The 16310-nt window shown below is 30.7% G+C and overlaps 2 protein-coding genes across 4 annotated transcripts in view; one reads left to right on the top strand and one right to left on the bottom strand.

Annotated features, from left to right (window-relative positions):
* LOC111084978 overlaps window positions 1-4197 on the top strand; it is an 85581-nt gene extending 81384 nt beyond the window's left edge. Inside the window, exons 6-8 of one of the 2 annotated variants that reach the window (XR_002609850.1) lie at window positions 313-509; window positions 776-876; window positions 4003-4078. Coding sequence is in view for 1 of the 2 variants with exons in the window: in XM_022381748.1 (XP_022237456.1) it covers window positions 313-509; window positions 4003-4056 (251 nt within the window). In the remaining variant the exon portion in view is untranslated. Of the gene's footprint in view, window positions 1-312; window positions 510-775; window positions 877-4002 lie in introns of both variants that reach the window. The other variant, XM_022381748.1, reaches the window with a different exon arrangement.
* Window positions 4198-5801: 1604 nt separating this feature from the next.
* LOC106478194 (selenoprotein O-like) overlaps window positions 5802-16310 on the bottom strand; it is a 46891-nt gene continuing 36382 nt past the window's right edge. The window contains exons 12-14 of one of the 2 annotated variants that reach the window (XM_013938720.2): window positions 12193-12365; window positions 9988-10115; window positions 5802-9297 (exon numbers count right to left, since the gene is read on the bottom strand). In XM_013938720.2, coding sequence (XP_013794174.1) covers window positions 10006-10115; window positions 12193-12365 — 283 coding nt within the window. In that variant the 3' untranslated portion in view covers window positions 5802-9297; window positions 9988-10005. The remainder of the gene's footprint in view (window positions 9298-9987; window positions 10116-12192; window positions 12366-16310) is intronic. The other variant, XM_013938721.2, reaches the window with a different exon arrangement.

Raw genomic sequence — 16310 nt, 5'->3', positions numbered from 1 at the left:
CACTATCTTCACACACATTACAATCCCCTCTTTATATACTCGCCTACCCTAGCTAGTAAATACTAGAGCATTCATGAAAAAACAAGATAGTTCTAGAAAATAGAGGGCGCCACACCAGTCACGTGACCTCGATGACGCAACAATATGATCCATTGTTTTGACTTAATCGTATCCAATTTTTTGGTTTTGGTTTGTACAAAAATAAATCTTACTTTCATATAATTTGTTACTATCTTCTCATTTCTGATACAAAGAAAAAATAGTATGTTAATGAAAGAGCTGATCCCCCCCTGAATTCTTAAATTAATGCAGGGTCTGCTTCAGTACGTTCCCATGCTTCGGTTCGAAGCTATGCCTACATCAGAAATCAGTCTCCAATTCATAAGTTACGAGGAAAACATGAAAAGGTTCACGTGCGACGAACAGCGTCGTTACAACAGGACGAACATTCAAGTCTCCAGTCTCTCAACTATCATAATCCTAATTCAACCGCAGAAGACCCGAAAACGGTAAACACTTTATATAAGTGAACTTTTTTCTTTATTTTATCATAATTATTAAGAAAGGTTGAAACGGAAATAATAAGGATTAATTTACAGTGTATCTACTACTTTAGTCACTTGTTTTGTAAAACTTTAAGTCGTGTCCTGGACAAAACTAACATTCCTGCAGATTTTCATCTAGAATGCGCTTTTACTTTTCATATCTCGTTTTATTTAAAATATTTCTCCGCTTCAGTTGATACTTTGGTTTGTTTCACCTATACCTGATCTAGTAATCCATGGATGACAGGATTTTTGTTTTTAATGTGGTCTACTACTTCAGGCGTGTGAGAGAAGTTGTTCAAAGATGAAAACATGGAAAAATTGACAATAGGTAAAAGTCTTCATGTAGAAGAATAGCTTGAAATCCATAGGTTAACGCATTGCCGAAACGATATGTATGTTTTAAAAAAGACAATGAGATTTGTACGGTTTTCGCTTTAAGAAAAAAAAAAGGATTACAGAATTATTAGAGATTTGTTTTGTGTTTTATTTTTAATTAATGGTATATGTTTTACAACACAATGCTATAAGGAACATGACTAAGAGAAAAACAAATTTTTCCTTGATTTTTCAAGACTATAAGTTGTGAAAGTATAATGTACAAATCTTATTCCCATTGAAAAAAAGTATGTGTTTTATGGTACTCAAAATGGGGTTATCTTCCATTGTTTCCTGCAAACTGAGTCGTAAAAAGAATTCATGAATTTAAGTTCATAAATTTTCTCTAGTAATAAGTATAAATTTATTCTTTATATCGTTAAATTACGTGATTTTGTTTAACTGTATTTCGTGAACATTACTTTCCTCATCATTAATTGTTTTTCAGGATAAAGTATAAGGATTGTTTAACATGTACCATCAGATATACCAATATATACTTGTTGAGATCTTATGTTATCCCAGCTTTCAAGTCAGATGAATAGATCAAGATATCTTATCTTTGAATACATATAATCAGTAATGAGGTTTATACTCTGGAAGTTATAGATCTGATTATAAGTTCAAACGATATCTTCCATTCTGAGTAGCAGCCAAATTGACCGGTGTATAGATTGGATTGAATATTATTAACTAGCTACCCATTCACCATCGTGACTGGCAACTTGAATCGATAACTTAAGTGGATGATAAATGTAATAACGACACGTTATTGATCATCATTTCACTTCATCATTTGTTAGCTAGAAGATGCGTGGCACAATTTCGAAATAAATCATTTTGTTTTGGGGACATATTGCTATTTACTAGTTTTTCACCATTTGACGTGTCGTTTGTAGACTTTTTTTTTTTTCATTCGTAAACATGACAACATTTCTTAATACTTAATTTGTGTCCAATTCGCATATCCTAATTGTTTCATAAATGTTTTCATTTATCCGAAGTGTTATTGGTTACGAAATAAAAGAAACAGTCTGAACAGAAAATAAGTTTATGCGTCATGCCAAGGGTACGATAATATATATAAGTTTACAGAATAAAAGAATATATTTTGTTGTCCTAATAAATCTATCATCAATAGCTTAACAATGAGTTAGAATGTGTCCGTTTAGATCAAAATCAAACACATGTAGAAACAAATGTATTTTTGCGTCATGTCAAGGGTACGATAATATATATAAGTTTACAGAATAAAAGAATATATTTTGTTGTCCTAATAAATCTATCATCAATAGCTTATCAATGAGTTAGAATGTGTCCGTTTAGATCAAAATCAAACACATGTAGAAACAAATGTATTATGCCAATCACACAAACAATAATCTAGATTTAAAAAACTTGATTATAGTTGGTTGTCGCTAAAATTAGTCATTCTAGTGTAGGTTCAAGATGTGCAGAAGAGTAAACTTTCTTTTATGACTCAAATAAGGTGACGAAGCATTTTAAATAAAGTAACTGTACAATTCTAATACTAATGGGTTAAATATAGACAACAAGAATTATATTAAAATTAATTAAAAGGTTGTAAAGTTATTTACAAGTGTTTTGAAAAAGTAATAAGGCTTTATATCGGAACTTGTTAAGTTCTGTTGAGCATTTGCTAATTAGTTGTTTCTGCTGTAATATAAATAGACGAAATGCATTAGTAGCGGTAGTCGTGATTAAATTAGAATATAATTTTGGGTAATAGCACTTACAGTAACATTAGACCTTGATAACAGTAGTAACGGTGGGTATTTCTAAATTAGCAATATTAATAGTATTAACACTGGGAACTATAGTGTTTGTAGTAAAGTATGTAGTGATGGTAAAACAGTGGTGTTAGTTAATACTACGAATATTGACATTATACTGATCTGAATAACAATCAATGGTTGTTTTTGTCGGAGTTGTAGAGGGATTTTGGTTTAAAAACTATCGTTTATTATGGTCTAAACGCTCACAATTAACAGTTTTGATGAACGACACATATCAATAAATACTAAATTTGTCCTGACCTTTGGTTATTGATTTTACCGATTCTTGTTTGTTGATTTTGATCGAAAGAAATGAAGATAAATTATTATGATACTGCTTTAGTAAACTGTTTTGGAGTGCCTAGTCCAATACATCCATCCACTTATGTATAAACATATAAGTACATTTTCTAATCATATATATAACGAACTGTTTCACAAAGTAAGAAACCCAATAATCCGAGAACTTTCAGAAGATAAACCTTGTTTTTTAGGGTTCACTTTTGAAGAAGAACTGTCTATATTCCTTCTAAAAGCACTAAGGTTATCAGGTTTATTAAGCTGAATTTTGTTTATAATTGTAATATTCTCCAACTTTCAAGCAAAATAATGAACAACCTTTCCAATTTTAAGCGCAATTACTTATAGCTCACTGCTACTACGTTTCTATACATGTTATACCTACAAAAAGGCATTTTAAAGACAGTGGAAGCATAATATACCTTTTATGTGTTAACTAATGAGACTCAGCTTAGATAGATTTAATGACATAAACTGTCTTTAATGCCACTGCTAATAGGCCGAGCTTATTATTTATGCAAACCGCTTTTGAGAATATTATTTATTCAACAGCAAAAAAAAATAAAAATGAATCAGTACTGTGTAGTTTAACAAAAGAATGTATTGAACCACAGTATTCGTGGTTAAAATATGCTAGGCGAAATATGAACAGCCGAGATGTTATAATAGCGCTATTCTTAACTAGGTTAGTAATATTATCTTGGGTAGTAACAGTAATATATATTTTTTATATTTGACAAACAGTAGTAATGGCGGGTATTTCAAATTTAACAATATTAATAGCATTCGTATTAATACTGTAACGCTGGCAACTATAGTTTTTGTAGTAAAAGATATAGCAATGTCCTTGGTAAAATTAGTTATACTAGTATTATAGATAATAGTGCAAGTGTTAAAAGAGGTTATAGTGAGTTTGGTAGCAATAACACTATAAGAAAAATTATAAATTCCTGTTGAGATTTAATGTTATGTGTTTTTGACAGGAAAGTGTTATTCCTGAGACAGCAACAAAGGATGTGTTGACAAATAACAAGTGATTGATAAATGTGTAAGTTTAGCAGCTTGTGTTTTTATGTACCTTCATCTTCGTGGTTTCAACTCAATCAACCGTGATCTCTACAGGTTGAGTGGAGCAAAAAAATAAGAACACATAAAACCACTGGTGATTCTGGAAGAATGTATACAACAAGAAAAACCATACTAGAAGGTGTGTCATCATAGACTCACCTGAAAATGTTTTAATAATGGGTCGAATGTGTGAAATGAAATGAGTATGTTCTAAAGAGTCTTGAAAAAAGTCTTTTTCTGCTTTTCTTCCTCCTGAAAAATTAAGTAAATATAACATTTAAAAGTAATGTGATCCGTTATGATTGTGCAGTCGTAAATTCCTAACAAATATATATATTACTTTATCTAGCTGAAGTGGCTTGTAGTTATTTCTGTTTACCTGTCTCGATATTTCTATTTCCAAGCCGCTGACAGTAGTTCTTTAGGGCCAATAGAATGGAGCTAATCGTTAGTTGTTTTGCTAATGCAGTTTTAATTCAATTCAAACACTGCACTCCGAGCTCTTCAAAAACTCTTCTTAATTATAATCTTTGTTACAGTTAATACATATGGTATTGCTTCTTTGTACTATACAAAATATTTTCACCTTGAAATGAATGAAATGTTTATGCTCGATTACTCGTGTAACTGCTACCCACTCACAACTCGGTGTTGCTCAAACCGAATTGCCTCACTTATGCTAGGAAGAAGAAACATATGATTTATACCCTTTCATTTTTTGGTTGATCCTAAATATATTTTAACGAATTATCTATTAATGCATTAAGCAAAAATGATACAGAACTTGAGTAATTACAAACACGTTTTAAAATCATATTTATAAATTAATATACAATTGTAAACTTTTATCATTTTAATAACTTTAAGAAATTAGTTTTCTTATTATTACATTATTGTTAATGATGTACATTACTTTGTAAAAATCTTAAAATAATTCAAGATAACTGTTAACGGTTTTTCTTTTAGAATTGATACTGAGTGCTGCTAAAATAGACTGGTCATACTTTTTAAGCTTTGCACTTTAGAATCTATTGTTCGTTGTGCAAATTTAAAGTAGTTTATGAAGTTTTCAGATGTGTTAAATGTATTTACGAGGTTTTGTTAACTAGTATACTAGAATTAAAGTAAGTGTAAGTTATTTTGTCTTTTCTGGTACTTAATATTATTTATTAACAATAATTTCTCTTCAAGAATATAACTTATTAGATTCACTCAAGGCGAATTGTGTGAGAAAAATACTTTTATCGCTTTATTAGATATAATAAGAGTGAATAATCTACCCAGCTTATGTTTTTGTTGAATTATTACATAACTAATTTTTATTTAGAAATTAAAGCATGTACAATACCAACTTTTGGAGGGTTAGATTGGGCTTATTAGCCCACTTTCATTTTATACAAAGATTTCTTTTTCAAACAACCACATTTTCCAGACTAATTCTCAGTTTGTTATTTCCAGCATTATATTTTTGTTTTAGAATGGAATGACAATAAAAATTACATATCACTTCTTGGCCTGTGAATTTTTTCAATATTTATAATTGTGTGTATTAGTTATTGACGTTATTTGTGGGTGAACTTGAAAGATATCCACATAAAAATGCTATTACATTAATACCATTAACACACCAAAACATACTTTTTGGTCTGAAACTGAATATTTTTGTGTTGGACAAAACATACTTATGTTTCACCAAAGACATTTGGTGATAAACTCAAAACAAATTATAAACATGTTTATTAGTGCAGAGACTTCATAAAGTATTTGTCACATGTGTGTATCCTTTAATAAACACATCCAAGTGCCTTATTTCATTCATGATTTTGATCTTGGTAATTTCAATTAGATGTTGTTACACACATATTTGGTTTAATACCTAATTAACGATTGACAAAAAAGAAGAAAGTTTCCAATAATTTTGTTCCTGTTTCTCCAAAGTAGTGTTCTTCGATTCCTTGATAATCAGATGTACTAAGGAAAGGCTGCTTGATCTAAACAAGTTCCAGAGTTAAATATTTGGTACCTCAATATATTTGGGTTAAGTTTACCATAAACCATGCAGTCCCATTGTGTTCTTATGCTCATTTGTGTTTCATTGATCTGAGCCTACATTTACTCTGCTTCTCAAATATTTTGGAGACAGGTCAGTTTCTGTGTTAAGCTAACAATGGCAAGGTGTATTACTGTTCCTCAGACCAACAGTTTAGTTTCTTGTGTCTAGTCAATAATGGCAGGGTTAATTTACTGTTCCTCAGTTGCTGTTGACAAGTTCTCTAGGTCCATATTTGTATCACTAATAAATGTTACACAACTATGCCCTTCTACATTTATTCATATATTCACTTAAAACTCTGTTCTTATTAATCAAGTCATTCACATAGTATATATTCTAGCCTTTTAATTATATATATATTATATATACTTTATTACTTTTGAAAATGCACTGTTATACTTTATTTACAAGCAACCAAAAAAAACTAGAGGTCTATTCTGATAAACATCTTGATCATTACTCAAACATGATTTATAAAAACTAAGTAAAAGTTGTAACACCCTAGTCAAAATTACTGGATTCATATTCCAAACACCAAACTCACTTAGAGATAAGTCAGTGTTTTCTAATATGTAAATTAGAACATAACCTTTTAACATACTGTTCCTAGCAATTCAACACATTTTCCTTCTTTACATATGTTTCAGAAAGTTTTCCTTTCTTAACAATTCAGCATTTGTCAGTAGGTGATTCATAATTCCATTGACAGACAAACAGTTCAGAAATAGAAAGGCATAGGAATAATTGATAGTAGTATGGAATGAAGCATTGTGGGCCTTTGCTGTGAGTCTGTGACAGAATAATTGAGTGGACTTTGTGAAAGCATTCAGGTTACTGTCATGAGACAATATTACTGAGGGCACATCCGTTGAGAAGTTTATTAATATGCATCATAAATTGGAAAATGTCAGTGGATGTTGTTCTTGGGGAGTTGTTTTCATACCTTTTTGTCTAAAATGTTTCAGTTACTATTGTCTACATCCTTGGAATTGACATTTTTAGTGTATGATGATTATTAATGAAAGTTTTGAAAGACATGACCTTAAAGTTGGCTTTGAATGATGTTGGCAAGATTGTCACAGGGTTAACCTATAACACTCCATTAAATACCACTAACAATTATTTTCCTATACTTCTCCATCTCTGAATTATTTGCTCACCACTGGACTTCTAAATCACCCAGTATAGACAATGCAGCAGAGAAAGCACCAACAAATTTTGAAGATGAACACAGAAGACTAAAGCAATAGTATCTAAAACTCAGTAAAGGATTAACTATTGATGAAATTGAGAAAGACAGCTTCTCAGAATCACTGATGAAGTAAGAATAAAATCTAGGACACAGAGAGTGTTTTTATAACTATGCTTAATACATGAATGCTTTCAAATGGTTGATACCAAACTCATATTCTCACAAAATTGAAAGAGTGGAAGTAGAGGGGGGGGGGGAAGAGACACATTAGCTTGAAAGCATGCTAATGAAATATTTATACCTTCATCTCAACATTTAGTGGATAAATCAAATTATTTCCTTTTCTCACATAAAAAAGGATTACAGCAATGAAACCTGTTTCTGTTTAGTTTCTGGTGAAATATTCTTATTAGTGAGCTTTGTTGTAAATAAATACAACCAGTTTACAAACCTACATAAGTACAATATTTCTTAGTTTTTGTCGGGCTTCAATCTATAATAATTAATTGAAAGCCACTAAAAATGTTTTGTGCTCAATTATTACTGTTTATAGACAATAAATCACACTAATATTGTACTGGTCTCTAAACATTGCAGTTACATATTTATGAATTTTTCACTTATTCATCCAATTGTTTCTATTCTATATTTGATAAAAATTCAACAAGAAAAACATATGACAACTGATACTCTTGCATTTATAATATCAACTGAATATAAAAGGAACAGTGCATACTTATGATAAGACATTGTGTACACATGTCTGTCAACATTTATTTGTTTTGGGTACAGACAGCATAGTAGATTTCTCATTTTGTTAAATACACAAGGTAAAATAAACATTAGTTTTAAGGATACTAATTTTTCAATCTGTAATTTGAAATCATGGCTAAATAATAGTCAAGTATTGGTTAACTTGTGCAATATGTACCATGTCAATAATAGTCAAGTATTGGTTAACTTGTGCAATATGTACCATGTCAATAATAGTCAAGTATTGGTTAACTTGTGCAATATGTACTATACTTACATGCATCATTAGTTGTTTTTTTACTTCCAAATACAAGAAAAATTTATGAAAAACAATATTAACATGTATTACTTAGCAGAACAAATTATAGTGTCATTATCAACTAATTACAATGCTACAGTTACTACACCTAATAACTAGCAATGTATAGCTGAATTTTGCTAATTATCATATTCTATAATTTGTAAGCAACATAACATACAGTTTCCAATTTTAGGTATGATCACTTGTAGCCCACTGCTGTCATCTTTCATTAATGTTATACCTCTAAAAAAGCATTTTAATGACAACTGGTACTTAATATACCTTTTCTTCAACAGCTTAGATAGTTTAATGAGACAATCTGTATTTAATGCCATTGCTAAATGGGCAGGTTTATTATTCATGCAAACCACCTTTGAGAATAATACAACAAGAAAATGAGTCAGTACTCTGCAGTTCAACACAAGAATTTCACTTGGCCACAGTATTTACACTTAATAACCTGTGATATAAAATATGCTACACATATATAAGTTTTCCTCTCAAGTTACACATGTCTGTATAGATCCCATTCAAACTCATAACAATCATATTCCTTTATTTTCAATTTTTACATGCATGGTTTGTTTTTTAGGCAAACAGCAAGTATTTGTTTTTTCTATAACATGTAATTACAAGCATAATTATAAAACTACACATAATAAAAATTTGCAATTGTTTTCCTACCATTCTAAATTGAAAATACCTATTTAGTTCCAACAGAATAAGAGTAAACAATGACAATTTTAGTGATGAGAGATGAACCAATCTGGAGAATTCAGGCAACATCCACCAGTTAAGGTTTAGGCTGATGCCGTCATACAAAAACACCAACAAGACAGTCCATGTCAGTGTATATTCTCCAGTGAATCTCTTCTCGTCGAAAGCCTAACAAGATCACTGCAGTTTCTTGTCTATAAAAGCATGTAATAAAGGAAAAAATTAGGTATTGTAATAAAACATAAAATAACTTTAAAAACATTTGTGTAACACAATTATGAGACTGAGAAGTTTAAATTTTCAACAAGGAAAGTTTTAAGATTTGTATAAAAGAAAATATAATATATCATTATTTTACATGTATTTAATTTTTTAATTAAAAAATAAAAGTAAACAAGGACAATTTTTTTACGTTTACAACTTGAAATTAATAGTGAGGTAATACTTTAAACTTTGTAACCTAAAACACTAAATGAGTTAAAATATGTGGTCAGAAGAAACCAACAATAACATATTAGAATACAATGGCTGCTGTCATATCTGTTGTAAGTAAACATGGAGAAATTCCTATGAAAATTACATAACATCATGGTATCAGATGATCTAATAAAATAGGCTGAAACATGATAAATACAAAAATTAAAAATCATTCTAAATGTTTTAGATTAGGAATTTTACACGAACACAGCTACAGTGTGTTAAACTGTTGTGAAGTTATGAGCTTTAAAAGGTCAAGATAAGAAAAAATAAAAATAAATTCTGACTGCTGTCAAGTGTGATTGCTTCATTATAAATAACTATAATATGATAAACATGATTTTAATTAGTAGATTAATGAAACATGTGAAAATTTAGATAAATAATAAGTTTATAAATGAAATTACAAAGGCTGATTATGAAGATCAAGTGACTCTCAAGTCCATAGCCCACTCTGGTGGCCGTTCTTCATACTGTGATAAGCAGCTTACAAATGTTTGACTTGAACAAGATGCAACACTACTAGAAACTGCTTCTAGAGAAAAACAATAAAGAAAATTTAGTAGCAGAATTAAAACTTTATAAATAAAAGAAAAAAATTCGGATAAATATATTTCTTTCCAGCTTAGACTTTTTTTTTTTCTCTCCACTTAGGGACTCCCTCATTCACAATCTGTTATTTACAATTTTGTACTCTTTATATCAGGCTTACTTCTTCATAGAATTTCATATATCTACTTCAATGATATTTGAAATACTTAACTATACTTTATATGTATAAAACAAGAAATTCACTTTGAATGGAAAAGAAAAATGAAAAAATATAAATCAATAAACCAGAAGTCTAATAACTCACTGGTTGTTGGCAGGTTTATCGTTTCAAAATCATTGGGTTTCTGTTTTTGTCCCATTTACTCAAAATCCACCCTTGGGAGTAGGAAGAAAGGTAGGTAATGGTTGAGTCAATTATCTTTTTTTTTAGTTTTACTACTATAACATTTCTTTTTTCAGAAATAACATGTATCCTATACTACCATACACACACATGTACCTAAAATGTTCATATTGATAAAAGAATGATAGAGATGCCTACCACACATATAAAAGGACATTACAGCAGTGGTCATTTGTATAAATTTACCTACAATGAAACAGCACAGAATTGCAAACATATATCCTGTTTGTAGTTACAATGGCAACCATCGCTACTAAGATGTTGTTATCAGATCATCGGTGGTGATGGAAAAATCAGCAGGTAGGTCGGCAGTCTGATACACACTACAGTCCCCGGTACAGGTGGGTCGGCAGTCTAATACCCACTACAGTCCCCAGTATAGGTGGGTTGGCAGTCTCATACACACTACAGTCCCCAGTACAGGTAGGTCAGCAGTCTAATACACACTATAGTCCCCAGTACAGGTAGGTCGGCAGTCCACTACACACTACAGTCCCCAGTACAGGTAGGTCGGCAGTCCAATACACACTACAATCCCAATACAGCACATAAGGCTATCTAGATATCCATTGTGAAGAAGTATCATACCTACTTATTCATAAAAGAACTCAAAAATATAACATGACAAAAAAGTCATCACAAATACCTTAGAGAAAGAATGATCCCATGGAGTGTGAAAGCTAGGACTTCAGGTTAAATCTTACTGTGTTCGCACACTAGTCAGGTAACAGAATGTTTTTCTAATGTAAATGTGGCATACAGTGAACAGGAATTATTCAATTTCCAAGACTAAGGACAGAGCTTATATCAGTTAGACAGCTGTAACAGGTAGGTTTGTAAAGATCAACAGAGAAATAAAATGGTGTTGGACTTCTCCAGATGAATATTACAACTACTATTAACATGGCCTACTGAATCCTTCTGATAACCTTGGTAACATATCAGGTTGAAAGAAGATGAACTAATTGTAACTCCAAAACATGTATGTGAACACGACTGGCATAGATGCTGAAACGTTTAGTATTTGGAACAAAAAGTGTGATTTGTGTAAAATCCAAGGACATTTGAGATTTGCTGCACGAATGCCAATTCGAACGAGAAGATATTCCAATATTTACATCTGGCCAATGATTCAAAGGGTGCTTTGGTAAGATTTGAAGCACATATAGGTGCCTTTTAGAATAGAAGTTGCACTGTATTAAAAAACCTGGCTATCAATGAAATAGCAACAAATGTTAAGGAGATTATCTTCAAAGAATTGGTGAAAGCTACTTTATAATTTCAATACAAAAAAGCCACAATCCTAAAAAAAAAGTAGAAATCACAAAACTAAAGGGTGGATGGAGAAAATTTCCATGTTAATATTAATAAGCCCTTTAATGGGATTAACATCTCCACAATAAAAGATATTTGTTGAAAATCAATTGAGTTAAATTGGACAATTGTGGATTTTGGAACAATAAATCAAAAATGTTTTCCCTTTATTTATAAATTGCATCTATGTAAATTTTTTTGAGAAGTTTTAATTGGATTACAGAAAAAACTACAGCTATTACACCTAATAATCCAAACTGAGAGCAAAAATGCATTAATATAAAAGCATAGATAATTTTTTTCACATGCAATACATAAAACCACAATCAACTAAACTCAGTACCTTCATCTGTAAGTACTGATGCACCAGTGACAGAATCTTTTCCTGGCATTTCAAGTTCTATTCTATCACTGTAGGGGTCTTCTAGCACTTTTAAAACCTGTAAAACCTCACTGTAGTCTCCTTTCTCTGCTTTATCTATGGCTTGTTGGGCAATAAAGTTACGCAGCACAAACCTGCAAAATATTTGGAAAAGTAATGTGAAAAATGGTTTAAAACTTGTGATTTCACAAAAATGTACACTGAATTAACCAATAACAAGGCAGCACAGTGCTGTAATTTCTTTTTATTTTGTTTAACTGTACTTCAGTAGTACACATAGTATTTGCTATATGTGCATCATGCTCCTTAAGAAGGCTAGAAATTGAGACATTGATTGACTAAATATTTTCTTTTTTCTGAAGATACACATGGTGGTTTGATTTAGTATGAGCTCAGTATCTTCTAGTTAACATTTATAAATGAAATATCCCATTTTTATTTATCTAGTTGCGTTCTAGTATTTTTGGCTTTCAATCAACTTTTTTACTACACTGTTGATAAATGTTTTCTAACCATTTTGGTGCTAATATGTGATTTTAAAAAGACATGTTTTATCAATAGCCAGTGAACTGTTTTTATTTTGTTCATTGTAATTTTCTTCTGTTTATTTAAAAAATAAATATTTTTCCATACGTGCCTACAAATAATGAATAGTGATTTACATACTGAACAATGTGGACTTGAGCACCCATATTCTTAATTCATTTTTCATTAAACTGAAATTAAACACATAAGAAAAATATATTTATACATATGACTCTAGAACACATTTTGGATATTCTTCTTTATACATAAGTCTGTGTTTTGGTTACTGTTTGACAAAAAAAAAATATATATAAAATAATTTACTTAAAAGAAATAATTTTTCAACATTTATAAATATTACTTTTGACCAAACAAGTGATAATTGAAACTACATATACATGCATGCTGTATGGACTTGGAGTATGAGATTTACAACTGTTGGTGATTAACACAGTTACTATGTCATACCAGTATATGGAAAATTTAACATGTAAAGTACTAACTAGATACAAGTTGAAATTTGATCTTGTATATGGTGTTTGAAAAGTATGAAACCATAGGTGATTTTCAGTTTGGAAGTCCAAGCTTGGTTGAATGACACTTTCCAGGACATTGGATTGACAGACATGGTCTCCAGGAATGGATCCCAAGATAAATGGACTGAAGGCAGTTAGTAATAAAATTAAATATAATTTTTTTTCTAATAATTGTGAAACATATGCTATTCTTTAAAGGCAACCTTTTAAAATAGCTTTATTGCAAAATATTTTTATTTTGAATTCATGGTGCCAAGATTTATTGTTTTTATACCTCACAGTGTTATGTTCATGATCTCAGAAGAAGTTTCCTGTCATTTACCTACTAATACTCTTACAGGTGTATCAATTTTGTATTCATCTCGAATCATTACAGGAGTTTTCAGTTGATAAACAATGGCTAACTATTATTCTCTTGATGTATGCAGATTTTCTGTATCCAGATTGGTATAAACAGTATATCACATGAAGGTGAACAGCAGCAATACAACTGTATACATGCAGACATCAAGCCATCTTGGAGGATAATGGAAGAATGCCATCATGTACTTATTAATAATTTAGTAACTGCATATTGTGACTTTATGGCAGAACTAGGAATATCATTCTCACACACATATGTAGCTTATATAAAATAGAAGCTGTAGTTAGACTTGTTATACTGTTGCAAATGTAACAACTTTTTACAAAAACTGTGGCACCTGCTCTTGTTAAAACAATAAATTTCTGTTCACAGGAAGCAAACCCAAACCAAAGGAATCCATGAATGTAAAGAAACCACTTCTACCAGCAACAGAATGAATTTCTTATGTTTCTGGCTGAAAGTGGCGAAAATATTGTTTGACTCGGTGCTTTTCTTAATTCCTCAGAAAAGTCTATTTGTTATGCAAAGGCTCCAAAATGGAGAATGTTATCTTCTTTATTTAAAGTTATACTTCAGAAATGAAAGCTGCACTGCTACACACCAAGGTTTCATAAATATATGTCAGAGACAGAAAAACATCCTGAGGATCTTTGCCTGCCTTTTTGTGGAATCCAAAAGATGACATGTATCACTCACATATAGTATAAACTATGTTGTGAAGGAAGAACTGCATGTATTTACAATGAACAATTCAGACTGCATGGCAGCTTTACTAGTAAAGCAAGTTTACATCGTGAACACTAAGAAAATCAACTCTCCAGCCATATTATGGAGGAAAAAAGTATGAACATCATGCATTTAATCTGTATAAAAGTGTAGAAGGAAATACAGTTATTCCAAATGACTGCCCAAACCCATCTGGACAGATTTCTGCTACAACTATAGATTGTGAAATTTTGTATACATAAATGTGGTACTTTGATCTCTGAAGAAATGCCCATTTTTGCAACATCAGCAGGTGGTCCACTCGCCTGTACTTGTTGTGGTAATGATGTTTTGGAGATAAAATGCCCCTGTACATGTCCAGAGAAATGCGATTCCAGATAACATCACTATGTCAATCATGTTTTGTAACCCAGAATTTTCAAGTAAAGACTGACCACACATATTACTGTCAATGTCAACTACAGATGCTTGTATCCAATCAAAAATACTGTAACCTTGTCATGTGGACACTAGGTGATGCTATCATGACATAAGTATTCCACAATGATAAATTCATCAAGACAATGAAAACATGCACGGAAGACAATTATTCTTCCAGAGCTTCTTTTTACAAAACTCGAGTACTGTCCACAGTCCTCTACTTTAGATGGACAAAAAAGATTTTAATAACATAATCATGCAAGACAGTAATAAGAAAAGCTGTTGTTTTTGCCATTCCAGCTCTAGTCTTGAAGAAATGGTTGTAGAGAATGGCTTCACAAAATGTCTATACTGCTGAAATGAATTTCACAAAAAGAAATTTGATGTTGCATAGAGTTTAGACAAACTAAATAGAAGAAACAAGTATTAAGTGAAAAATTAGTTAAAAAGGTGCTTTACATCGTTAAGAAAGGACCTTTAAATTTTGATGTTCAATGAGAAGTTATGAGCCTTGTATCCAACAGCGCAAGCTATATAGTTCAGGGTTTTAGGTTTAAAACTGTTGCTTAGAGAGTAAAAAATAAATAAAAAAGCCATAAAACAAACCAGGGGGATCCTAAAATTTGGCTGATGACATAATCTTGTTGAAACATTGTACATTTATAATAGTTTTCTTCATTATCCATTCAAGCCATCTCCAAACTTTAATGTATCAGGTTAGTCTTGTTATTTTTTGAATTTTTATTGATATAGATTTTAAGTGATGCTGTGTCTGAATAGTTAGGAAAAACAACTTTAACAAAGTGCATAATCTCCAGTTTACCAGTATTTGCTTTAGTTTTCCTACTAATTAAATTTTTATACATGAAAATAATGCATTGATAAATATTCTTAATAATGTTGCAAGGTGAATAAAATTTAAATGACTTTTCTTTCACAATAACAGTTGCGGTCAAAAAGGAATGAAAAATAATTTTTGTATTACTGAAGATGAATGTTCAGTATAAATAACAAAACTTACACCAATAACTTGACCAATAATTTGATAACATTTATGAGAAAACTTGCAAAACATTGTAAAATTACAGTTTCCAGTTTATGAATTTAATTTTCATTAGGTTCAAATTCACAATTATTAAAGCATAATATACACAACTTGAATTGGTGTGACCACCAATATTTCCCTGAATGTATAAGATTTTATGCACTTCATGATTCTGTTATTTTACATTGGAAATGTTAATTACTTAAACACCTGATTTATTTAGTTTTTCACTAAAAAGAATGATGGGTTCCATTATTACTCAGTGCAGCACACTTGATATAGTTGATCTAAACTCTAAGCAAGACAGATAGAAAGTGGACCTTGGTTTTCATCAAATCCAGTAACTCACTCAATGTGTATGAGTACAGATGACTTTTTTTTTAGGTATCAACTTTCTGAGCTGATACATATAAACATGTTTTCTATTTGGTAAAAGATAGCACAAAAATTAATGATACTGAAT

The sequence above is a fragment of the Limulus polyphemus genome, unplaced genomic scaffold (genome assembly GCF_000517525.1).
Source record: "Limulus polyphemus unplaced genomic scaffold, Limulus_polyphemus-2.1.2 Scaffold188, whole genome shotgun sequence".
Classification (NCBI taxonomy): domain Eukaryota; kingdom Metazoa; phylum Arthropoda; class Merostomata; order Xiphosura; family Limulidae; genus Limulus; species Limulus polyphemus.
Note: the sequence above shows the minus strand (reverse complement) of the source record. Positions and strands in the feature narration are given on the sequence as shown.